At 44.1% G+C, this 27,259-nt stretch overlaps 1 protein-coding gene and 2 pseudogenes across 1 annotated transcript; all 3 read right to left on the bottom strand.

Annotated features, from left to right (window-relative positions):
* Positions 1–4,696: 4,696 nt before the first annotated feature.
* TBC1D20 (TBC1 domain family member 20) lies at positions 4,697–25,699 on the bottom strand. The gene is made up of 8 exons (XM_090286179.1): positions 25,495–25,699; positions 17,986–18,171; positions 16,009–16,089; positions 7,645–7,831; positions 7,375–7,476; positions 6,326–6,467; positions 5,329–5,516; positions 4,697–5,054 (listed from the first exon to the last, which is right to left on the bottom strand). Exons 1-8 carry the CDS (start codon positions 25,562–25,564, stop codon positions 4,799–4,801), a joined length of 1,212 nt encoding a protein of 403 aa, XP_090142305.1. The 5' UTR covers positions 25,565–25,699; the 3' UTR covers positions 4,697–4,798.
* LOC150003371 (small nuclear ribonucleoprotein E pseudogene) lies at positions 12,833–13,093 on the bottom strand (annotated as a pseudogene).
* LOC150003370 (rho-related GTP-binding protein RhoN pseudogene) lies at positions 14,364–15,892 on the bottom strand (annotated as a pseudogene).
* Positions 25,700–27,259: the final 1,560 nt, after the last annotated feature.

Raw genomic sequence — 27,259 nt, 5'->3', positions numbered from 1 at the left:
TCACAAGTGCTCTCTACTGCAGGGTCAAGGGGAGGGGCCGCCCTCTCCCAAGGGATCACCCCAGGCTGGAGCAGACTTGATACCACACCACATGGGCTTTGGACTCAAACCACCTACCTGAAGCAGCAGCAGGAGGTCCCAAACGCACGTGAGGGACATAATCTGTCTCCCAGAGCAGGAGAAGGCGAGTGGGAGCCCACTGCTCAGATAAAGAGCAGCGGCTGCTGGTGTGGGCAGGAAGTGGAGGATGGGCCCCACAGCCTATGCCAGAGTTAACGCGTGTCTTCCGTTAGTGTCGTGCGAAAAGCCACTCACTCAAAAAGCAGGAAGCTGGAGGCAAGCCCACAGCCTTGCTGGCCCACAGAGGCTTCTGGGCAAATTCCAACCATATGTAAGTCAGGGGAAAAGTCTGCTAGCAAGTAGAGCGCCTTTGTGAAGACGGGAAAAAAGGCAGCAGGAGCCAGAGCAGGAAACGCAAAGGGGACAGCAGGGTGGGAAAGAAGACCAAGTCAGGCTGAGCTTCGGGCTCCATCATCTCTTGGTTGGATTTGGCAAAAGCCTCTGGCTTGTTTCTTCATCACCACTTACTCCCTGAATGAGCACGGGGCCAAAGTGCAGGCCTGGCGAAAGGCATTTATTGATTAATAAATGTTCACCAAAATGGAATCAAAACACTTGCGTGACCTCATAGTTTGTAAAGCATTTCCCCAAACATTTCATTAAACCGTCTATATGAGAGGGGCTATCCGTATCTTACTGTTATTGACAATGAGTCTCAGAGATGTTGTGACCTGCAGAAGCTCCAACTGCCATGAAGTAACACACTTGCCACGATGCCACCAATAATTCTCTAAACCCAGGCCAGGTGATGGCCCATGCTCCCCTCCCAAATCGCCTAGGGTCCCACTCCCCACCCCAGTGCTCAGAGCTGTCCCTGACCTGTAAGTGTCCTTCCACTGACATCACCCTCTCCATCTGCACAGCCGCCACACCCCAGTCCTGGGCTTTGCTGCCTACAGACACGCACACTCGTTCCTGCAGCCTTGCACACCGTGTGCTATTTTCTAATTCTCCAGCACCAACTGGGTGTCCCAACAATTCAATTCTGACACTACTTGCAGTTAACATCAGATCCCACAAGTTCAAGGGCTCAGTCCCATAAGACTGCCCCACTTCAGATGCCAGCTGCAAACAGGGTGCCAGGCTACCCACACTTCTACCTGGCCAACTTCAAATGCAGGGGTTTCCTCAACACCCTCTCAGATTCAATAATTTGCTCCGGCTCATGGAATTCAGGGAAACTTACGTTTACCAATTTTTAATAAAGGATGGAACTCAGAAATGGCTCAATGGAAGCAATGAAGACAGCAAGGTATAGGGAGGGTGCGGAGCGCCAAGCCTTCTCTGGGTTACCACCCTCCCAGCATTTTGAAGTGTTCACCAACCCAGAAGCTCTCAAAGTCTCTGAATGAAGAGTTTGTCAAGTTCAATCTCCAGCCTTCCACCACCTCCTAGGTCAGTGGTTGGAGCCAAAATTTCCCCCTCTAATCACTTGGCCTTTCTGGTGACTGGCCCCAATCTGAGTCTATGTAGGGGTTCCATTTTAAGTCATCACATTAACATAAACTCAGGTGGGATCAAAAGGGAATCATGAACAATAAAAGACACTCCTATCAGGAAGTTCCGAGAATTTTAAGAGAACTAGGGACCAAAAAAAAATGTCTTATACCACATATAACTTTCCTTCAATGTTCCAATTTTCAAAATTCTACTCTTTAACGCTCAACCATTAACTCCTATAAAACTGCCAGTGAATCTGCCACTCAAAAAAAAAAAAGAAAAGAAAAAAGGCCCTGGCTGGTGTGGATTGAGTACTGTCCTGTGAACAGAAAGGTTGCCGGTTTGATTCCCAGCCAGGGCACATGCCTAGGTTGCAGGCCAGGCCCCATTGGGAGCGTGTGAGAGGATATGTCTCTTGCACACGGGTTTCTCTCCCCTCCCTCCCTTCCCTTCTCTCTAAATATAAGTAACAATTGTTCCTTCAGTGCAACTCTGGTGTGAGCTCCCAGATGCAGGGCAGTGTCCTGGCCAGCCCTGTGTTCTCCACAAGTCAGACCTAAGGGCAGCACAGGCAGCTGGACTATGGTGGTGGGACAAGGTCAGGGAGCTGTGATGCCAGCTCAGCCTTGGGCGCCCTCACCTCTCCCCTCGGGGCCAGGGAAACATTACACAAACATCCCAGACGACATGGGTTCTTGCCTCAGCGATGGGCCCGTCCTTGGGGTGGAGGCAACAGGCACTTGGCACTACTCTGGGCTCCTGCTACTCAACAGCTTGGAGTGTTAAGATGATGTTGGAAAAGTCTGGCAAGTAAAAGCTCTCACAGCTCCTTTGTGGACAAAAATTACTGTGGAAACAGAACTGCATTCATATCAGGCTCTGGTAAGGTTCCAAACCCGAATGTCAGCCTTCAGGAACAAGGGCATCCCCAGAACAGAGTGTGAGAAAGTCAAGATCACCCCAGACTAACATCCCACACCACTTGAGCTGCTTTAATGACCAGTGGCACCTGGCAGCAGCTGGAGTGTGCAGGTCATACTGCTTGTAGGTGAAACAGAAACAGGACCGCAGGTATTACCCCAGCTCTCCAGGCAGGTCAAGGCTGACCAGAGGCCAGCGGTGGGAGGCAGGAAGCAACAGGGCCAGATGTCCAAGATCAGATTCCACCTCAAACAAGTGGTGGACAGGACAGAATGACAGGAGATTAGTCACCACATATGGCTGTGTATTTCATATAGGGCTCTGTACAAAATATTTACATATATTCTTTACAGAACAGTAAACCACCTGAAGGTAAAAAGATAATGCTTTCTTCTCATCGACGGGGTGAATCCTGAGGTCAGCAATGCTATAAAACAAATGAACTTGCTCCTTCTTAGGTCATAACAGAAGCAAATGCCACTTGCTTCCCGGGTTCCAAAAAGCTGTGGCCTCGAGACCCTGATCACGTGCACCTCCTTTCCTCTCCCCCATCAATCTTTCAGCATTTGCAGACAGGCTTGGGCGCTTGGGGCAGCAGACGACGGTGCTGTTGTCCATTTGTAACCAGAGGACAAATGTGCTGAAGGAGGAAACTGGGAATAACTGTCACCTTATCACCTCTGGATCCTGAAAGGATTTCCTTTGTCATGACATAGCTTCCACTTTCTAGATTAACTCATCCACATCACACTCCCCCCAGGTGGGACTCCTGCTATAGAGAATGACCCATCACTAAGAGCTTTTTTTGTTTAAAGTGCTGAGTGTAATTTAGCATAGAGATGCTTCTCCTAACCTCTCTGGGCTTGCCAGCTGCCTGGCATGCTAAATGCCCTCCACTCTGCACACAGTGGGCATGCAGGAAGGATGTGGAGGTGTGGGTATGCTAGGTGGAGTGCTTCTGGCGTGTCCACATTGAAACACTTGTCCAGACAGAACAGTGCGAGAGAGAGACCAGGAAAATAAAAGTACGTGGCTGCTTCATACTATACAACTCCAATTCTTTAAAGAAGCAAAAGGCACTTTTTTTTTTCAAGCCAGAGTTAATCTAATACAAACCTGGCTTCACTTACAGGAAAAGCTGTCCCAGAAGGACTGACTGGCCTGTCTTGTTCCCTAAGCCCTGGGGAGTCCACAGGCAGCTGTGTAGGGAACTGGCGGTTCCTAGCTCCTGCCACTCTTCAGGCTGCAGTTTGTCCCTTTCTGGACGCTGAACATTTCCACTGACATTTCCAACCAGGAGGGAGAGACCAGTGGTTAAGGAGATAAACCAAACCCCCCAAATGAAGACAAGGTAGTGAGCGGGTGCCTATCTGGGAACAGACGGGTGACCTGAAGAAAACAGCAAAGGGAGACACAAGGCGAGCACTTTGGAAGTCTGGGGCTGTTTACAAACAGCAAGCTGGCTAAAGTGAAATGTTAATCGAGCAAAAAGGAAACTTCAGGGTATTCGAAGCTCCTTCTGACGAGAGCTATTTTGTTCCATGAAGGAACAATTATGTTTAAAGTGAGGGTGCTTTGCATGTTGGGTGTTACATAATTCTAAAAATAGCAATAAAAGAGTCTTTTGTAAGCAACTTCATGTGGCTTGTGGAAGAGAATAGGTAGAAGAAAAAAAGGCAGCCAAACTGGTCTATGTCTGGGCCCTAAAATTCAACAGTCCTTCCCATTTGACTGGAAATACCTGTGATTTCTAGGCTGAAAATCGGTAGGATTTACCCAGTAACCTAGTTCCCACCTGTCCCTTTGATTTCTGACCAGCTGATGGAGCTGCTCTTAAGAGGGGCCAATCTTGTCCCTGGGCTAACCTCCTCTGCCCCTCGCCTTCGTGCCACTGTCCAGCCAAAGCAGACGACAGGAGAAGCTGTGAGGCGGGCCTCCAGTGGTCCACCTTACTACTAGGCAGCCAAAAGGGTCCCCAGTGGCCGGGCCCGGTGGGTTCCAAAGCGATCAAAACAAAACAAACAAAACGAAACAAAAAACCACCACTTCCTCCAACACAAGAGGAGGCAGCAGAGAGCCAATTCAGAAGCCCACCGTGAAGAAGATTCTATGCCCAGGCCCCCAAGTGCCCAGTGTCACACAGGCTCTGCTACTGGCCTCCGAGGCAAAGGCAAACCATGGACAGGCCAGGAAGGCTGGTAGGAATAGGAAACCCTTGACAGAAACCCTTTTAATAAAGGACATTCCATCCCTCCCCATCCTTCCATAGAAGGGCAAGACCTTGAAGTAACGTCAGAGAAAGAATCTTCTCTGGCATTTAGGGGAACAGCTGCAGTTGAAACTTAGGGGCCCACTCCAGGGCACTCTTCACCACAGCCAGAGCGGCCGCTCCCAGGGCCACCGTCAGCCCCATCACCGCCAGTTTCACAAAGCGGTTGGTCCTTGGTTTGGTCAGGACGTCTTTTGTTCTGTCCTCAGTCTGCAGAAGTCCCCGAAACCGCTGCCGCAGCACCATGTCAGGCCTCTGCTGGGCTGATGCCAGCTCAAAGTCTTTGAAGGTAGAAGCTGCCGTTCTGCAGAGAAGGAGGAGACAAAAAGGAAATAATATGAAAGAAACAGAGAAGGAAAGAAAAACTAAACAGGCTGAGGGCAGAGCCATCCACTGCTCAGAAAACTCTTCTTCATAAAGACCCACCAAGACTAAGGAAGGGATTCTGCTGGTAAAAGCACAGATCTCTGGGAACATCCCCACAGCCCCGTCCCCACCAGAAACCATCTCCCATCACTTCTGTTCACCAACAACCCCACTCCCACCTCCGACTCAACCAGTGGCTTGGCCTCACTCACCTGTCGGCTTCCTGTTGGGCAGCTGCCTCCCGAGCAAGTTCAGATGGGGGAAACTGAACAAAGAGGTCTCCAGCTTTACTAATCAGCGTCTCGTAGGGCAGGTCCTGAGGGATTTGGGACAACAGGTGGTGGACCGAGGCCATGTCACAGTCACAATCCAGGACTTCCTGCTCTCGATACAACACAATCTGTGGAGAGCAAGGCCTTGCATCAGGGAACAGAACATACAGGCCTTGGCCATGTGCATTTCATTCTCCTTTGAGATTAATTTAAACTGGTAACAGACTGGGTTCACCCCAAATGGCTGGCAAAATCTTGAATCCTTCTAGGAAGTAATGATGTACAGATCTGAGTGTTTTTCCTATTGGGCTGACCCTTCCTGCTACAAAATTCTCCCCAATGAAGTGAAAGACTGAACAATTAAATGAAGGAGATTCTTTCAGGAGGAAGAGGAGAGGGATTACTGGAAGATTCCTGGAGTTCCAGCACAGAAAAAAAAAATGACTCAAAACAGTAGAAAGAATGGCCTTGCTCCCTTTAAAGAGCAATGAAGAGCACCTGTGAGTCCACCATCACCACAACCACCCCTGCCCCCCGATGATTCAGGCCCTCTAATAACTGGAGCACCCCCATCCCCTCCCGAGCCATCTCAATGTTCTATCATAATACCACACTCCTTCTTTTCTTAAACCTGAAGTTGGCAGTTTGTACTTGTTCCGGGACATGTCAATAGGAACACATAATTCACAATGTGGGTGAGCGTTTTAAAGATTCAGAAGAATCCAGCAATACACAGATGTTTACCTTTGTTTAACCAGCATTTCTCAAACTCACTTTTACACAGAACACATTTTTCCATGACACTCCCCATTACCACTGCACAGAATGGTGTCCAGGCACACCAGCCTGGGAAATGCTGTCTTTTGCATCTTTCCATAACCACCGGGTTTCCCTTCAGGGAAAATGACCAAACTGCTGGCTCATGGCCTGTACCTACCACAGCTGTAAAGTAAATGGGCATCAGGGGGTGGCAGGCCAGGAAGAAGTCGTATAACCGCACGACATGCCTGAAGTCAGACAGCACATGCCCAAACCAGGTGATGAGCCAGCTGAGGGCAAAGATTGTCCCCACCTCGGCACTAGGAACAAGGAAATCCAGATGTTAGGTTCCCTGCTGAGTCAGCCCTTCCCTTTTTTCTGGGCTTCTTCTGTCCTCAGTGCTTTGAGAAGAAAACATTTGGGAAATATGCTTTCTGGGAAATTCAGGCACCTAGGTTGCCAGCATTTGTCCTCACAAAATAAAAAGTCCTTAAAATATACTCACCATAATGACATTAACACTACAATAGGATTTTGGTTGCCTTATTTCACTGGGTGATCTCCTAATGGACAACAAATGTCTATTTACAGAACCCTGTACCATGATTTTCCTTCTGAGAATGTCATACCATTTTGGGGGGCACAGACACATATTTTCAGGCTTGAAAACACAACTTATTAATTTTTTAGTTAACATGAGAGCACAAGCCTCTTAAGACATAACTATTATTTAAATTAAAAAAAAAGAAATCAGGCATTGACCAAGGATATATTTCCAACTCAAATAAGAAGAAAAAAATCATAAGAGATTTGCAAAGAAATATTTCTTCTCCTTGGTACTTGGTAAACAATACCGCCCACAGACGGTCTTGTCTTTCTCGCCTCTGGATCCTACAGGACCCTGTACTTCTGTGGCGGTAACCCCAAAGTCTGCGTTGGCACATTCACCTCGTCCACCTCTCCCCACTAGATGTAAATTCCTCAAGGGCATGGGCTGTCACTTGTCTTATATCCTCGAAAGAGTACAGTATAGCACTCAAAAAGTGCTCCAAGACTGTACAGAACTGAATTATCCAGACTACTAGTAACTGGAAAGGACAACTCAGAAGAACTTAACACTAATTAATATAAGATGATGATGAGCTAGACTTGTGAGGAAGAAACAAAGGCTAGAGAGAGTTGAAGGGGCGTGTGCATGTGTGTGTGTGTACACAGACACATATGTACCTCTGCATGAAGTCATGGAGATCTGGATTCACCTGGTTAATGATGGGCATCAGATAGTTTAATATGTGTTTGGTGTTGTCCATTGTTCGATCCATGAAATCCCTAGAGGAAGACAGTTCAATGAGCTTGGTGAGACCAAACATTAGATTGGGGTGGGGTGGAATGGGGCTCAAACCATTGAAAAAAGTGATTAGAAAATGGGCTGAGGAGTTACCTCCAGGGGGCCTTGGGGAGTGATGCCTAGCCTCTTATGTCCCTTTGCACTGGTACCTGAGGTGGTGGGTAGATAATTTTTCTACCAGTGATGTTGCCAGACTCTCTCCTACAACCAGCAGAAATGTGACCACGATGTCATGGTAGCCCTGGTAGTAATGCAGCTGAGGATTGCGTTCCAAAACAAGGAGGATGATGTCGATCAGTTCTTCCTGGAGCCACTCTCGCTCTTCTTCTGGCATGCCTGGGGGTGGGGGAGGAGATGCACTTGAACATGGCAAGCAGCCTAGTGACACAGAGGCTAGGAAAATGGACAGCAAATGGATTTTCAGAGGAAGAGTTTACTTTTTATTTATTTATTTTTAGAGAGAGAGGAAGGGAGGGAGAAGGAGAGAAACACTGATGTGAGAGAGAAACGTTGATCAGTTGCCTCTCATACACACCCTGACTGGGAACTGAACCCACAATTCAGGCATGTGCCCTGACCAGGAATCGAACCAGTGATCTTTCGCTTTATGGGATGATACCCAATCAACTGAGCCACACTGGTCACGGCTCAGAGAAAGTATTTAATAAAAGAAAATTTGCATCTTGGTAACACATATCAAGATCCACAGAGATATAGGAAATCTGTGGCATACAGAAGAACCACCAACTAGCAACCTTACAGTGGGAAAACCTGGGCACCTTCTCAGCCAAGTCAACACAGTTCACGTTGCCAGTGGTGTGGCTATTGACAGCATGTGCCTCCTGATGTGATGGATTGAAAAGAACTCAGCTTCACGTCTATGGAATTCCTATCAAGAATGTATAAACCTAAATCTAATATTGAGGAAATACCCAACAAACTCAAGTTGAGGGAAATTTTATAAAATAATTGGCCTGTCATAAAATACAAAGGAACTATTCCAGGTTAAAGAAGGCTAGAGATATGATGCCTGAATGGGAACTGCATTAATTTGTATTTCCTTTTCCTATAAAGGACATTACTGAGGTAAATGGTGAAATCTGAATAAAATCTGTAGATCAGATAGCAGTATTTTTTTTAGTATATGTGCTGCTAAACCGAGCACTAGATACCAGTATTTTTTAATGTTGTTACTGATTTTAATAAAGTACTGTGATTATAAAAGAGCCTTATTTTTTAGGGAATATATCCTGAAATATTTAGGAACAAAGGGGCACAATGTAATTTATTCTTAAATAATTCAGAAAAAAAATTTGTGTATGTATATGGAGAAGAGAATGCAAATATAGTAAGATGTTAACATAAGAAAATCTGGGTAAAAGGTATGTGGGGAATGAATTCTTTGTCCTATTTTTGTAACATTTCTATAGGTATGAAATCATATAAAAAATAAAATAAAGTAAAAAAACTTAATTGCAGGTTCCCCTCTAAACTAAACTAAATATCACAGGAAATATTGATCTCCTTGATCCAATGACATGGTAGGAAACAGGGAGCCTGTCAGGGAGCTCTTTCTGAGTATCCACCCGGTTCTGGCAGTGGTTGGTGTGGCTCCTCAGATCACCTGGCTTTTAGTATAAAAACACCAAGCTTGGCCTTTTGAACTGCTTTAGAAGAATGGCACACAGCACAGCTTTCCTACACCATTAGCTTTTTCAGTTAAAAAGAGGTCCTGTGAGAGAAAACAGCAATGTAAGGGCCCGGACTAGACTGAACAAAAGGTTTAAGGTGAGAGCAAAGTTCATCTCATGCCCATATTTACCCTACTTCTTCCCAAAAGGACACACTCTAAAAGATAAAATTCAAAAAGCAAACGAAGTAAATCAAGTACTGTGGATAGGTAAGGTCAAACTGTAGTAACAGAAAACATTAAACTCTCTTTGAATTTTCCATATAAGTGTGGTCATCTAAGCTCAGAAGAACATGAATGCAAAAACAATATGAAACCACATGGGAAGTTCGGCCTACAGAAAGAAGATCATAGACGGTTGTTACATAAGTAAAAGAGGAATAAAGGATTCAGAGGGAAAACAGGTTACCTAGGGGAAAAAAGGGAGACCTCTGTACTAGGTGGTCTATTCCATAGCAGCAGAATAGGGAGACCCTGCCTCACCCAACCTAGGCGCCAGCCTGAACCCCTTTCAGCAGCTTTTCCTCATAAGCTTTTGGCCTCAGCCCACACCACAGACTTTCCCAACGGTCTACAAACACCAATTAAGCAGCCATTAGCCTCGGTGCATTCTACGTCTTGCTAAGCTGCCTCTAGCACTAATGGCAGCTGGCCTCCAAGTCCAGCACAGGCAGCTGGTGACTGCAGATCACTTTGTAGCTCCTACCGGGTGACCCTGGGCTGGGCACGGCAGTGGCTAAACTGGGGCTGCACCAGAGCCCCTCTCAAGAGGCCCCAGAGCCAATACAGCCAGTGGCTGGCTTCAGACCATATCAGAGGACCACCCAATTAGCTATACAAATGACACACCCAAAGGGTGGACTTGGCAGGCACCAGAGTCCTGCTAAACTGAATCCTGCTCTGTGGGGTCAGCCCCTGCGCAACAGCTCGCCTACTATAGTCATGGACAGTCCTTACAACCAGCCAGCCATTGATATGCCAACAGCAATCAAAGCTCAAGTACAACAGAGGAGTACACACAACCCACACAAGGGACACCCCTGGAGCACCTAGCTCAGGTGACCAAGGAGCCTGCACCTTGGGTCCTAAAGAATACCTACTACATAAGACCACACTCCAAGACTGGGGGTTGTAGCAAATCTTCCTAAATATATAAAAACAAACACAGAGAGGTAGCCAAATGAGGAAACAGCCCTGACCGGTATGGCTGAGTTGGTTGGGCAATGTCCCACAAAGTGAAAGGTTGCCAGTTTGACTTCTAGTCAGGGCATATGCCTGGGTTGCAGGCCCAGTCCCTAGTCAGGTGCATGTGAGAGGCAACCAATCAACGTTTCGCTCACATATCGATACACTGATGCATCTTTTCCTCTCTCCCTCCATCCCCCCATCTCTAAAAATAAATAAAATCTTTTTTAAAAAAAACTGGATAAAAATGGAATAAAGTAAAATGAGGGAACAAAGAAACATGTCCTAAGTTAAAGAACAGGACAAAACTCCAGGAAAAAAAAAAAAAAAAAAAACTAACAAAATGATGGCAAATAAGCTACGAGATACAGAATTCAAAACACTGGTGATAAGGATGCTCAATGAACTTAGGGAAAGAATAGATGAACTCAGTGAGAACTTCAAAAAAGAGATAAAAACAATAAGAAAGAACCCGTGAAAAATGAAAAATATAAGAACTGAAATGAAAACTACACTAGATGGATTCAACAGCAGATTAGATGAAGCAAAGAATCAAATCAACGATTTGGAAGATATGCAGAAAAAACAATGAAAACAAGGAAAAATTTAAAACAATTTTTAAAAAATAAGGGTAGTTTAAGGGAACTCTGGGACAATATCAAGCATAACAATATTTACATTATAGGGGTACCAGAAAGAGAAGAGAGCAAGGGATCAAGAACCTATTAAAAAGAAATAATGACAAAAAATTCTCAGACCTGGTGAAGGAAATAAACATGCAAGTCCAGGAAGCACAGAGTCCCAAACAAGATGAACCCAAACAGGCCCACACCAAGCCACATCATAGTTAAAATGCCAAAGATTAAGGACAAACAGAGAATCTGAAAAGTAGCAAGAGAAAAGCAGTTAGTTACTTACAAGAGCATTCTCATAAGGCAGCTGATCTCTCAACAGAAACTTTGCAGGCCAGAAAGAATTGGTACAAAATATTGAAAGTGATGATAAGCAAGAAGTTACAACTGAGATTACTCCACAAGGCTATAATTTAGAATTGAAGATACAAAGAGTTTCTCAGATAAGAAAAAGCTAAAGGAGTTAATCACCTCCAAACTAGTATTACAAGAAATGTTAAAGGAACTTCTTTAAGAGGAAGAAAAAAAGACCAAAAATGAGTAGTAAAATGGCAGTAACTACATACCTATCATTTATCAATAACTATACACCTATGTCTTTGATTGATTAAATTTTCCAATCGAAAGACAAGGTGCCCTGACCTGTGTGGCTCAGTTGGTTGCAGCGTAGTCCTCTGAACCAAAAGGTCAAGGGTTCGATTCTGGGTCAGGGCACATGCCTAGGTTCGGGTTCAGTCCCCAGTCAGCGCACGTAAGAGAGGCAACTGATTGATGTTTCTCTCTTACACTGATGTTTCTCTCCCTCCTTTCCCCTCCTTCTAAAATCAATAAGCATGTCCTAGGATGAGGAAAAAAAAAAAAAAAGACATAGGGTAGCTGAGTAGAGAAGAAAACAAGAATCAACAAAACCCACTTTAGATCAACAGACAGAGACTGAAAGTAAAGAAATGGAAAAAGGTATTTCATGCAAATGGAAACGAAAAAAGCTGGTGTAGTAATATTTATATCAGATAAAATAGACTTCAAAACAAAGGCTATAACAAGAGACAATAGAGGACATTTCATATATGTAGCCAAGATATGGAAACAACCTAACTGTCCACCAATAGATGGCTGGATAAAAAAAATGTGGGACACACCTACAATGGAATATTACTGGGCCATAAAAAATGAAATCTTACCATTTGCAACAACATGGATTATGCTGTAAAGTGTACTGTATTTAGTAAAATAAGTCAGATAGAGGAAGACAAATACTACATGATTTCACTTATATGTGGAATCAAAAAAACAAAATAAACGAACAATCAAAACAGAAACAAACTCATAGATACGAGAACAAACTAATAGTTACCAGATAGAAGAGTGTTAGGAGGCTGAGTGAAAAAGGTGAAGGGATTAAGCAGTACAAATCGGTAGTTACAAAATAGACACTGGGATGTAAGGTACAGCATAGGGAATAATACAGCCAATAATACTGTAATAACTATGAATGTGGCCAGGTGAGTACTAGATTTATAGGGGAAATCACTTCCTAAGTTATATAAATGTCTAACAACCAACTACGCTGTATACCTGAAACTAATATATATACTGAATATCAACTATAATCAAAACACATTAAAAAATAAGTAACAGCAAAAAAAATGTCACTATAGATTTTTTTAAAAAATAAAAACAATCCCATAGCATTTCCTGTCATCTGGTAATAATATAAGGGTAATCAAAGTGATATGAATAAATGTTTAAAAACTATACTCCCAACAAAGAACACCTAAAAAAGCACAAACTGTATTGCTTCTCAACAATTTCTCACTTCATTGGTCATTTCTAGTTGGAGATACTTTGGAGCAGAGTAATGTCATCTCCTGTTGGCATGATGTGACCTAGCTGTTTTCCTGACTTTGTTTCAAAATGCATCTCTCCTGCATCACCTAATACGAGGTTCATGTACTTGTCAAAACTGATGATACAGCCCTCTCTCCACAGGCCACACCTGAACCTGAGATCTATTTTGCAAATATCTGAAGATGAAGGTGCTGGGCTATACCATCGCCTGCCGCATTTTTGGTCCTGGCCACGGTGTGCCATGGTGGAAGTTGACAAAGACCACCCTAAGCCATGTGCTACCTCAAAAAGCTACTTCAGGATTCTGTAGCTTTCTTTTTTAAAAGTTTGTCTTCAACATAGGAGTCTAAATTAAAGTTATTAAAAAACACAAATAAAAATCAAAGCAGCAGGATAGGAAAAGGGGATTGGACCACGGGCATATGTTTGCATTAAAATCAAGTTGGATATATACAAATATTGAATCATTATGTTGTACACCTGAAACTAATATAATCTATATGTCAATTATACCTCAATAAAAATAATAAATAAAATTAAAATTAAAAACCAAGATGACAGGCCACTGGCTATACAGGAATCACAAAAACCTCTCTAGGAGCAAAGATGTAAGCAGGAAAATAGACTCTTTAAAAGACAAAATTCAAGCCAAATTGTGGGTTCAGAAGAGTGAGGCAATGGGTTTACAGCAGCAATTTTCAACCTTTTTCATCTTATGGCACACATAAACTACTAAAATTCTGTGGCACACCAAAATTATTTTAGATATCTTGCCCATCTGATAAAAAAGTAGGTATAATCTTGATTCATTCACACCAGATGGTTATTGTTTGTTGGCTGTTGTCATTTTTTAAAAAATTTGATAATCTAAGGAAAAGAGGCCAGTGTCCCTGACTAAATAGTCAGGTATTGCATGTTTAAATCTGCCCCTCTCCCTACCCCCATGGATATGGGCTTTATTTGGGGACTATTGGGGGAAGAGAGGGAGGAGCTAGGACTGGTGGATATATAGAGGGAAGGGCTCCTCAACTTTCTTTTTAATTTAGTGCCTGTTGCCTGGAGGTTAGGATGAGTGAGAACAGCTGTAGAATTGAGAGGAGAGGAAAAGGGAAGGTCATGGAATGGACACTTTCCTTGGGGAAGGAAGCCAGGACCAGGATGTGGGCACTGGGAGGCAGGGAAGAAAGGCAGCCTTCATATACTGAGACTCAACCAAGGTCACTGCTTGATGCCAGCTTCTCCAAGCCCCTCTGCCCTCCATCCTAGCTCCTGGCCCAGATGCCTGCCCTGCTACCTCTCAGCTTCTTGTGGAGAGGAGCAGGGTGAAGATGTGGAGAATGGTGGCACCCTCCACCACCCCTGCCCCCCCACCGGGTCCCTTGCCTAGGAGAATGCTCACTCAGCCTGCCATGAAGTCCCAGCCAGAGTCAGAAGGTCAGGAAGCCAGGGTGCAGGCAGGGAAGCAATTGTACCCTTCACCACCCATACTGACACTCTGCCCCTCCCTGGCTCCTCACATGAGCCTGCAACTCTTGGCTTGATCCTTGTGTATCTTGCCTTCATCCTGTTCCTCTGGCCTGGCCAGCCTGCCAGTTGAGTGGATCACTGCAGTCTCTGCTGTGAATCAGTACAGCGCAGCTACCTATGGCCACAACCAGTGAGGCCGCTGTGGCCACATGGAAGACATCCCTGACACTGCTCAGAGGACTGGGAAGAGCACTCCACATAAGACACGGCCCCCACCCACTTGGCCAGCGCAGTGGCCTGCTCATGTGTAAGAGGGATAAGGCCCTGCTTGGACAGCGTCCTCAGTGTGGCGAGGTTGGCCTACATGTCCAGTTTATAGCCAACCAGCACAACTTGGCATTGGGGCAAAGCTCCTGAGCCTCTCCTTGCCACTTCTCCAGGACACTGTCCAGTGTTTCTGGTTGGCTAATGTCAAAGCAGATGAGCACAGTGTCTGAATCAGGCTAGGCCAGGGGCCAGATGTTATCACAGTTAAGGGGAACCTGAAGTGTCCCAAATGTTGAGCTCAGTGCGGTGCCTGTCTATCTCAAAGCCCACAGTGGGACATAACTCAGGGGGTAGGCATCCTTGGCGAACACCAACACCAGTCCTGCAGTGGCCGCTCTGCCACTCCACGGTTCCTGCTACGCTGCGCCCCTGCCTTCCGCACCCAGCCCCCTGGCCAGGCCTCACTGGCATCTCAGGGACTGCGCTGAGCCTCCACCTGGGGTGCTCTGCCCACTATGCCCTGCCCCTAGCCCGTTAAAAATTCTTGCAGTACACTAGTTGAAAATCAAATCGCTGGTTTAGAGGGTTTTGTTCCCTTTAGCAATTCTCTTCTCTTTATGTACCTAAAGGTAGAGTTGCCAAAGGAGAGAAATAGATCATAAATATGGGGTCTGTTGCCCAATTTCCTTCATTATGAAAATGGAGACAAGGTCATTCTTCCTGGAATGGCGAGGCAATCTTTTAAAACTAATTAATTAATTGATTAATTAATTATTTTTAGAGAGGGGAATGGAGAAAAAAAGGGAGAGAAACATCAATGTGTGGTTGCCTCTTGTGCACCTCATACTGGGGACCTGGTCTGCAACCCAGTCATGTGCCCTGACTTGGAATTGAACCCACAACCCTTTGGTTCACAGGCCAGCACTCAACCTACTGAGCCACACCAGGCAGGGCTGGGGAGGCAATTTTAGAAATAGACTCTGAACATGAGGAAACGGCCTCCCTTCTAGTCCAAGGAACTCAGCAATATGTATATGTAAGATATCACTATTTATAAACCTAATTAAAGAAGATAGTAATAGTTCTTGTTAGTATCCACTTCCAAACCAATCTGCTCTTTAAAGCCAGACTGATGGCTCTAGCAATTCCTATTCTCTTCTGTGGCTCTGAAAGGCAGGGGGTGGGTCGGGGGTTCTTCTTTCATTTACCACCTCTAAGCCAAGAGAAATTACTTTGGCTCAGGCTTTCAGTGCGGGTCTGAGTGTGATGGAGTAAATGAAAGAATGACTCAGCGGACCGGGAATACATGTTCGGCCCCACAGCGTGCTGGGGTGGAATGTCCCTGGGACTGGCAAGCACCAACACAAGAAAGAAAGTGCAACTGGGACAGAAACCTCTGTGTAAGAAGACAGAGAGCTTCTCACCGGGAGGAAACCGCCGTAAGGACCGCCTGACGTCCAGAAGCACTTGTTGGTAGTCCTTGCTCATCTGCCGTAGGTTTTTTCCTATTGGAGAAAAAGGAACATGTCATTGTAGGAATGTCTGGGAAGCCAGCTCAGGAGTAAACCCAGTCTGGTATTAGACCGAAGCCCAGGAGGACATACTCCCACGTTTTCCTTAAGAGAATATGACTCAAAATAGAACATTTGGAAAGGAACCCCGAGTTTAGTTCCAAACATGTTTGATGCAAGTCCTGACGACAATAAGAGGAGAGATCCCAATGTCCAGGAGGTAACAGTTAGGTGGAAAAAGCAGCAGAGGAGAAGTCAAGAGGACAGGGGCCTGCTGTGGCATCACTGGGTAACTGGTCTGAATTTCAAAGTCCACATCTATAAAGTGGCAATACTTCCACCCTGGTCAGTGTGGCTCAGTTGGTTGGAGTATCATTCCATAAACCGAAGGGTCTCGGGTTCGATTCCCAGTAAGGGCACATGCCTGAGTTGTGGGTTCAATCCCGGTGAGGGGAGAGTGGGCATGTGAAAGGTAACCGATCAATGTTTCTCTCTCAAGTTGACATCTCTCTCCCTCTCTGAGTTCCTTCCCCGCTCTCTAAAATTAATGAGTATGTCCTTGAGTGAGAATTGGAAAAAAAATGGCACCATTCCCTTCTACAATGTACCTCTCAGGTTTCTGTAAGCATCAAATAGGATCATAAATGTGGAACCCACAGACCACTGAAAAAAACTCTAACATCTGTAAAGTCTAGGGAGCACTGAGCTGTTCAGAAAGGAGTATTACGATAAACTCTCCTAACAAAGAACCTAACCTCTTGATCCAGAAATTCTAAAACTAGAATGCAAATAGGAGACAGTACTTGTGTTCAGGTGATAAGTCCAATCCAGTGTGAAAGGAAGGAGGCAGTCTCTAGCTGTTATATATATAAGACAAGTGTATACTTCCCTAAACCCAACCAAATGTTGTATGACAAGTCTACATTTCCTTCGCAAACCAAAATCAAAAGCTACCAGAGGAGACTGTGCAAAACTTCCCCATGCAGATTTCAGTTTAGAAAGCTATGGGAAATCTGGAATCCGACAGAAGAAGTCATCTCAGGATTCAGCGTGTAGACACGGCAATGCCTTACCCTTCCAACAAAAAGCTGACTGACCGCTCTGAGGCAGTCCGTTTCAAGGACAATAACATGCGGTAACTTAACTTAACACCTACTCGGCTGCACTGTGACACTGAACTGTTACTGGCAGAAGCTGTCTTAATCATCTCCAGCATCTGGCACACAGCAGGAATGCAACTTATATCTACCAAATAAGTGAAAGACTCCCCAGCAGCCAGACTTTTGCCGTACATGGCAGAACAGCAATAAATGTTTGTTGAGTGAATGAGGGACAAAGTGGGTTCACTCTCCGGCAGTACTTTCATCTGTACTCTGCACTGTATTCAAAGGAACTCCTTTTACTACAGGGGCCTTGCAGATTAGTTAAATAACAGCTTTTCACAGAATTATAGAATTTTAGAATTCAAACAATCACAGTATTTCCCAATAAAAATTCTCTTATGTTTTTTAAAAAATATTATTTCTCCCCATAGCCTAATGTTTCTCAAAATGTAGTCCATCTACATCAGAATTAGGTGGAGTGCTTGTTAAAATACACATTTCTCTACGTGATTACAGACTGGAATATGCATTTTTAATAAACTCTCCTACCTAGCCAATAAGAGCTCCCTAAATATCTACCTAATAAAAGCTCATTTCATTTTTGAATAAACTTCTACTTATTAGTTTGGCCTTATATTCCGACTTGACCCAATCATATCCTCAAATGCTTTAGATTTACTCATCTACTTTTGGTCTGACATTAGCATAAAAGTCAAAGACCCTGGACTTTTTCCCTTGCCTCTTAAATAAGCTCCCCTCACAGCAGCGCCTCCTCCTTCCCCCTTACTTGATATAGGAGGTGGGTCACTGGTGTTGACACTGAGGAGCTTGGGCCACACTTTCCTTCTTATCGCGTCAGTCAGAAGCCCTCCTTCGCTAATAGCCATGCGCCTCAGGGCAGCCACGTCCGTGGGATCGCTGTTCAGAGCCTGGTATATCTCTGCCACTTTCTTTTTCCTTTTGGCGTTAAAGTCTGCAAAAACAAACAAAAACAAAACAAAAAAACGGGGGTGGGGGTACATTAGGCACATATTCAGCATGCGTACATTTTCTTCAGGGCTCAGTCTCCTAACTTGGTCTGAGGTACAGGTAGGTATATTTGAAGTCAACCTACAGATATTTACTTAACACATAATGTGCAAAACACTAAGATATGTCATGTTAAGTAGCCAGCAAGGAATTATAATTATAATAAATGCCCAGTAAATTCAGGCATATCTAACAGTTACTGTTAATGTTTTCCTAATAGAATGCCTCTTCTTTCTTAATATCAAGCTTTAGAGTATATATCTCTCTCTAATAATTTTTTCCTGTTGTTTACAAAGGAAAAATGTGTATGTACCAAAATTCAATACCACCATTTAAAACAAAACCACAAAAGTTTCGTTACTGGTAAAACATCAGAATCATAGACCTATTTTCAAAATCAGAATGTAAAAAGGTATACCTGGGTCTGTAGTGTGGGTGGTAAGAGAGGCATGATACTACACACAAAGCAACTGTTTCTTAAAAACCATGTTAATTACTGTGATCAGAAAGTAATGTTTTAAGCATCTTACATCCTTATGTGCTGGTTGGTTATTTATGTACATGCATTTTACCGTGTTTAAATTACTTTTTAGGAAATCAGTTGAGAATCTGTGGTTGATGTTTAACATTATAGTTTTCCTATTTAAAATAATGGAGTAATAGGTTCTTAAAGAGTTTTCATATGGAATGTCTAATTTCAGGAATGGCAAACACAAGAAAAGTTGAACAAGGCACCATAAAAGAGCTGTCACAAAGGAGTGCACTGTAACTGCCAAAAAAAAAAAAAAAAAAGTGCAGACACCAAGAGTGCAGAGCGCGTTGTGGTCAGACTGATCTGAGAAGTTTCAAACGGAAAAGGAGGGTTTCAAGAGGCGAGGAAGAGAGATAGCAGAAAAAACACTTGGAGACAGGAAACACAGGCCCTTTCATTTAACAGTAAACAGGCTCATTAAAAATATTTATATAGCATATACACTGCGGTGGAAGATAACATTAGAAGGTAGCTTAGGCTTTAGAGAAAACTAATATCAAAAGGTAGATTAGGTTTAGAAGGGACACTAAGCAGCTTTCCTCAATAATTTTCTATTCTGAGGCAACAGTCTACAAACTGTTTCCATGACAAAGATGCACATTATTAACACAAATGAAAATTGGTACTAATGGTCCTGGTTACCTAATATGAGAGCTGTGACTTATAAATTAACTGGGTTGGAGTCACATGCAATTGGAGGTGCAGGCAAGAAAATATCATAGGTGACTTTTAACCTAGGTAAACCTGTTTTTTTGGCTACACTGCCATTTTCCTTGGTAACCTAGTAGAGTGACCATCTCTTTCAATCTGTCTGAGAGAAACCTGGTTCACGCCTATCGTCTCGGCAGCCGTCCGTCTCGAGAGACGATGGTGTAGCTTCTTAAGAGTCTATCTGCACCGCCGAGAATGGCTGTGCAGTCCGACTCGGGAGTGACACGGTATCTGTCTCCTCCCGTGTTGAATCGACATCTTGCGATGACGCTGGAGTGTCCTCTCCAGTGAAGCTGAAGCTACAGAGCCTGGGCAGGGTGATATGGAGGGTCTGCTGTTGCCCATGCAGCAGACCCCCCCTCTCTTCGCAGCTGAAGGATCCAAGGGAAAGACGGAGTCAATACAGCTTGGCTTCAGGTGCGCCGCAGGAGTTGCCGGTGTTGACTACAACGTCAAACCGCCTTAGGGACTCCGGCTCGGATTTTCTGTCGGGGTTTACTCCCTTAGCCTTTCCCCTGAAGAGGTATGCCGCAAGGCAGCGGAGGTTTTTTGGAATCAGAGTTTTCCTTCTCTGATGTGCCCTGACTGGAAGATCGAACCAGCGACACTTAGCTCGCAGGCCGACGCTCAATCCACTGAGCCAAACTCCTGACATAATTATTATAGCAAACCCCTCCTGCAATCTATACTTTCAGAAGTGTCCCAGCTTTAATGCTAAATTAAATGGTTACTCTACCTAGAAATCATAAAAAGTCTCGATTTCCTCCGTCAGTGCGACACCTAACTAGTTAAATGTTTGTTTACAAGGTGCTTCAAGCTCTTGGCTTGAATGTGTCCATTTGTCTATCCATCCATCTATCCACTTGTCCATTAGTCTATCCATTCATTTATCAGTCCATCATTTAATGAACATCTACTTGTAGTAAACCCCTGGCTGGTTTGGCTCAGTGGATTGAGCGTCGGCCTGCGAGCTAAGTGTCGCTGGTTCGATCTTCCAGTCAGGGCACATCAGAGAAGGAAAACTCTGACTCCAAAAAACCTCCGCTGCCTTGCGGCATACCTCTTCAGGGGCAAGGCTAAGGGAGTAAACCCCGACAGAAAATCCGGAGCCGGAGTCCCTAAGGCGGTTTGACGTTGTAGTCAACACCGGCAACTCCTGCGGCGCACCTGAAGCCAAGCTGTATTGACTCCGTCTTTCCCCTTGGATCCTTCAGCTGCGAAGAGAGGGGGGGTCTGCTGCATGGGCAACAGCTGGCCCTCCATAGCACCCTGCCCAGGCTTTGTAGCTTCACTGGAGAGGACACTCCAGCGTCATCGCAAGATGTCGATTCAACACGGGAGGAGACAGATACCGTGTCACTCCCGAGTCGGACTGCACAGCCATTCTCGGCGGTGCAGATAGACTCTTAAGAAGCTACACCATCGTCTCTCGAGACGGACGGCTGCCGACGACGACTTATAGTAAGCACTGTACAAGGGATAAAAAGATTAATTTGAGCCCTGACTAGGGCAGCTCAGCTGGTTGGGCATCGTTCCGCAAAGTGAAAGGTCATGGGTTTGATTCCCAGTCAGGGTACATGCCTGGGTTGCAGGTTGGGTCCTGACAGGACGCCTACAAGAGGCAACCAATCAATGTTTCTTCCCCTCTTTCTCCCTCCCTTTCCCTCTCTCATAAAATATGAATGTGACTCCCTTCCAGCCTTTAAGAGGTTTACAGTAAGGAGGGACACAATTATTACACATGATATAACAGAATCATGAAGAATTATGAAACTCCAGAAGAAAAAATGACTGCTTCTCATGCCATCAGGAAAGACTTCACCAAGAATATACTCTGGTACCTTCTTAATGAAAAGTCTGCAGAAGGAAGAGTGGCTGAAGGGAGAGCATTCCAGGGAGATGAAAAAGTGTGTACAAAGACCTTGTCACATGGAAGAAACATCATGTCCAGAAAATACAGAGATAATTCTGTGAAGCTGAAGTGTTAGGTAAAGGGAGAGGACAGAGGCTTGAACGACTGCAGTAAATGTAGCTTATGGAAGAGTCTGGGCTTTATTCTACAGTCAAGGAAAGACAGGGAGGGATTTTGCTTTGGGTCAAAGGGCCATACTTTGGAAGAGAAGGCTATATGTTTTCAAAGAGGGATTACAGACACACAGGATACAGGGAAGACTTTTTATAGAACAGACTGAGACAAAATATGAGCAGGAATTGAATTAATTTCCAATAACAAATATATAGTACCAGATAGTCTGTAATTGTTTTTTTTTTCTTAAGAATTTCCTTGTATTGTCTATACATAACAAATTAAGAACACTTAAATGGTAATATGAATACTGCTTAAGGTAAGCTGATGTTTAGAAATCCTGTTAACCTACCTGCTAATTTCCTCCATTTCTTTAGACATACATCCAGCCTGCCCCTCTTCCCAAGTAAGCTATTTAGCATCCTGGCGGAAAGGAAACCATTGCTTGTATCTTGGGAGAAAATAACACTGCTTGCAATCAGTTGGATTTCCATTAAGTTATGGTAAATAATCTGCCATAATTTTTACTAATTCTGAACCCCAACCACAGCTCCAGTACTTAGTTCTCTTAACACTCTGTTCCAATTCTAGTTTTAAGTCTGCATTTCAAAATTTACTACTATTTTCTGGTTTTCAGTGTTCTGTGAGAACACAATAACTAACTAGCCTAGATATTGTTCCTTTGGAAACATTGGCCTATAATAAATTAGATTATTTTCACTATATTACTGTTAAGAATATGCCCACGGTGCAACTCTAAACAGAGTCCTGCACTGCTTAACAACAGGGACACATTCTGAGAAATGTGTTGTCAGACAATTTCATTGTTGTGCAAGCATCATAGAGTGCACTTGCACAAACCTAGACAGTATAGCCCACTACACACCTAGACTATGTGGTATACTGCCTTCATGTATGCAGTCTGTCACTTACTGAAACGTCTGGCACACGACTATAGATTTGTAGATTCTTTGGCCTTTTCCTAAAGCTACTGGTACTTCGCAGAGTAGGAAGCTGCTCAAATGTGAATTTTACCTGCTGTCTGTTCAGGCCCCAATATCACCTTCATCAATCCCAAATTCGAGTGATTAAGTATGAATGGCAGATAAGGAAGGCACTCCTAAGTGTGCCACACCTGCCATACACAGATATTTATTATACCTAATATATAAGCTCTCATTGTGCCATAAAAAGGGAGGAGAAAACAGAAAACTCAAGTGAGCTAGAGATGTATAAATTACAAAGTAATAAGTTCAACTGCTAGATTATACAATGAGGCAGAAAATGTTTACAGTAAAGTCTCAATTGAAACTAATTTACACATATCCTCATCATCTCAGAGAAAAATCATACAGCTATTTCTGGGCTACTCTCAGGAAAAGATTAAAATTAATTCTTACTACCTATTTTAAGATAAACTTTATATATGGATTTTGCGGTGGGACACGCACTTCTGAGCTTGAGAATGTTCTATTTGGGCTTGAGATAAAAGCCCCCATTTCATCAGGAGGTAGCACATACGTAATCTCAATCCCCCTGAATCATTTCTTCTCCAATTTCTTTTTGCCCCCCTTATAAAAGAGATGCATTACATATCCCAAAGCTGATACTTTCCAAAATCCTTTACAGTAAGAGGTCTTGGCTATCATAACCACGACAAAATGAAATGACTATCCTACAGCTGACTGCAAAATATAAGACACTGCTATAAATAAATCCCTGATGCCTGAAAAGCAATCCATTCAACACAGGAAAAAAATGAAACAGGCACTACTTGGCCTGCTCTCCATTAAAACAATCATTTTAATAAGGGGCACTGAAGCAGTTCTTAACAGTTCAGATAAAGATGGCTGAGCCCGTTGTCTCAAACCTTTCCCAACTATAGCTACAGAACCCAGGTAAAGATTTCTGCCTCCTCAGAGCAACAGGTATCTCCAAAAGCACTTGAACAATGACTAAAGAACACTAGCTATGCTTCCACTAAAACATTTTCCATATCAGCAAAATACGTATTAATGACTTATATCAGGTAAAAGGTCTACATATGAGTACTTAATAATGGAATCTTATGTGATAGTACAAGATTTCATACTAATTATTTGCTTTAAGCTTGCATATCAAGAAAGCTCTGCAGTCTTTAAACAAAAGCTAAACTAAGCAATGCTAGCCTTAATCAAAATAATGGAAGAGGTAGTCAGCGAGAGAGAGATCCCCTCAGACAGACACCATCCTATCCCACCCCTTGAACTCTTGATGTGATATTAAAAATTAACTTAAAACTTTATACTTGAGCCCTGGTCAGGTGGCTCAGTTGGTTGGAGTGTTGTCCTGTACACCAAAAGGTCATGGGTTCGATTCCCAGTCAGGGCACACACCTAGGTTGTGGGTTCCATCCCCAGTCGGGGCACGTACCGGAGGCAACCAATCAATGTTCCTCTATCACACTGACGTTTCTCTCCCTCCTCTCCTTTCTCTCTAAAATCAATAAACATATTACTCAGGTAAGGATTAAAAAAATTTTTTTATGTTTGAACTTAATATCCGTACCAGAGAAAGACAGTAGGAGAGAAACAGCCTTACCTTTTTCTGAGTAAGGTTCCCATTAAAAACAATATAAGACAAAGTAGCCTCTGTTTTTGAAGGTCCTATTTAGTTTCAAGGAACGGTACCAGTTAGCAGAGATTCATTACTTGAAACATAAAGACAAGTGCGTATTAAGAAAGACTGCTTTACTTTAACAATGCAGAAAAATATTCTAGAGAATAAACCAATCTGATCACGAACTCTACAAAGGACAGCTTCTAGTGTTAGTAACTTTGTCAATCCTCCAAAAATACTCTGATTTCTAAGTTCCTCCTATTCATCTAGAGAAATAAAATCAAGGAAACTGGGAGGTCAAGTCTCAAAACCTAAGCACAGTTGCGCTACAACAGGTCACAAGACCCATTACCACTTGGGGAATTGACTATTACGCCATGAAGAAAGATGTCATACAAACACCAGCAAAAGGTTACAAGGCCAAAGGGCCCAGGGAAGTATTCTACTATGATGAGTGAGCTCCACTTCCATTCAGGAGAAAGCAGGGATAACAGAAAATAAGCCAGAAAAACAGACATAGCTCTCAGGTGCTTCATCAAAATATGCGGGCTGAATATGTCAATTGGTTCTACACTATTATGGATACCACCTATTAGAGGATGGAAAAGTGGGAAAGCTACTTTAGTCTTCCCAAAGGAAAAGCATGACTTCATAGAAGTGTATAAAACAATTACTAAACGGTATAAAAATAGAAAATTGCATTTTACACAATTAAATAACGTTAAAATAGGTGGGGCAGGATTGAGATATCAAGTAGATTAGTGTTTGCCAGTAACTGTGGAGATCGGGGAGAGCGGAGTGATGGGCTTTTTGGAAAATTAATGTTTGGAATTAGGATGATGATCGCACAACCCTGTGAAAAGTACTAAAAACTACTGAACCGTACACTTTAAAAGGGGTTGATTTTATGTTAATTGAAATAGGTGGTCATGCACACCATGCAAATCAAGCCGGCGACAAGTGAATGAAGTTTGGGAACCTGTCTTACAACTAGCGAGGCGGCACCAAGAGTCCGCGGACGTGGCTGGACAGTCTCAGGCCGGAGGTGAGGCTTGGCCTCAGTTCTGAGATCAAATTCTCCCTTTTAAACGTGATGAGGCCGGGCGCAGAGTCCCCGCCCCTTCTTCCCACTGGGGACGTGGTTCTGCCACCACGGTTTCTCTGGTCTCATCAGCATCCGTGGACCCCCTCCCCGCTTCTAGGCTCTGTTTCCCTTCAGCCTTTTCCTCTCCCGCCGTCCTGACCCCTGCCTGCGGCCCTGGGTGCACCCTGCGCGCCCCCACGGGAGCCCCTTTCGCCGGGGACCGCTGCTCCAACAGCTGTCCCCAGCCCCTAGGGTCGCCCCTGTCGCTCAGGCCGTCCTCGCAGGCCACCCCTCGACGCCCCGGCGGCTTCCGTACCTGCCGTCTCTGCGTCGTCGTCCCAGCGACTGGAGGTGGGGCCATCGCCCTGCGCACTCGGGGAGGCCATGTCCCGGGGGCCCGGGCACGGGCCCGAGCCCCGGCTGGTGGTGGAGCCGAGAGGAGACGCGGCCGCGGCGCGGGACCCAGAGCCCGCACCGCCCCGCAGGCTGGGCTCGGTAGCCAGCTGCGCGCAGGCGCGCAGGCCTCCTCGCAGGGGCCCCGCCCCCGCGCCGGCACGTGACCGCATTGCTAAGCTGGAGCGAGCGGCGGCCTCTCGGCACGCGAGCAGGCGCCCTAAAGCGAGAGCGGAAGCGCAGGGAGGGCTCCAAGGAGAGTTCCACCTGAAGTATAGAGCGTGGCACTCTTGAACAAGTGTGTTCTGGATCAGATTTTGTCATTTCTTATTTATAACATCACTTATTTGTAAAGGGTAGTGATATAATAAAAGTACTGAACTCAGTTATTGGGAAAGTGGTTAGACTACTTTCAAACATACAGTAACTACTCAACAATTTAGAAGCTAGTGTTTTGCTTACCAAGGATTTTACCTCCTGCCTCACCTCTCGACACGTACTCCTGTCATACTTGGCGACTTCAGGGTTTTATCAGAACCACTGTATATGGCCCCGCAGGTTCACGGCACAACGGCAGGAGGCACTGTTCACGTAGATTATGTGACCATTGCCCCTTTGAGTTACACAAAACTGGTAACTCATTCAAACTGAGCATCTGTCTTACCAGGTTTTTGACCAACTTCTCATCTCTAATGACATTCCTTTCTCTCCAATCGGCCACCCATTCCCTTTGTCACACCCTTGTTGTTGTGGCCATAAACTGCCCCACTCCTTTCAAGTGCCCACGATTCTGGTTGCTGGATGACCCCTACCAAAATAGTTCTTTATTCTCCCCAGACCTCCAGCCCACTTGGTTTCCTACTGACCCCTCTTGGTTTCATGCCCTTCCTGTCCAATCTAAGTTCCATGGTCTATCTACCATTACAATGTAAGTCCTTTTTAAGAGGGTCCTCTGGGTAGCTTTCATGAACAGAAAAGATTACTTTGCGCTTAATTGATTTTTTTAAACTAATATTCAATTTATTAAAATAAGTCTCCAAATCGAGTTTTCTTAATTTCAACTGACAAATTTTACAATTTCATTCATAAATCTAGTAAATTTTAACAATCACTTCTTTGATCCCATCAATAAACTTGGTTAATTAAAAATTCCATTGAAGATTTTAAATTGTATTTGTAAATTTAATAATTCACTTTCCTCTTTTAAGTATCACATTTTCTAACAATGCCTTTTGAGTCCTTATGTAATTCTTGTAAATAAAATAAAATAAACTTATAAATATGTTAAGTCATGAGCTCTTTTACATGTCAGTACAAATTGAATAAGCCTTCAACTTAAAATAACAAGTCAAATCTATTATCCAAATACACATTTGTAGTAAGTGCCACAAGGATCTGTTAGAATTCTCAAAATTGTCTTAAATATTGTATTTCAAGCATCACATTTACACAGATTGCTTAGTGCAAAAATATTAGCATTGTGAGTTTAAAACATTTCTAGTCTTTATTCTAAATTGTAGTTGAGCTTAAAAGATGCTTATTGCTCTGAAGATTTGTCATCCCAATTTGGGAGTGATATACTCAAGCAATTTGAGGTATTTATTCCCTCGTTACTGTGCTGGCCGGTGGATTCTTGCCTGTGGTAGTTATGGGATAGTGACCCAATCCGCTCCCCTGTCTCCATCTCT

The sequence above is a fragment of the Furipterus horrens genome, unplaced genomic scaffold, assembly GCF_987537825.1.
Source record: "Furipterus horrens unplaced genomic scaffold, mFurHor1.1.pri manual_scaffold_8, whole genome shotgun sequence".
In the NCBI taxonomy this organism is placed as follows: Eukaryota; Metazoa; Chordata; class Mammalia; order Chiroptera; family Furipteridae; genus Furipterus; species Furipterus horrens.
Note: the sequence above shows the minus strand (reverse complement) of the source record. Positions and strands in the feature narration are given on the sequence as shown.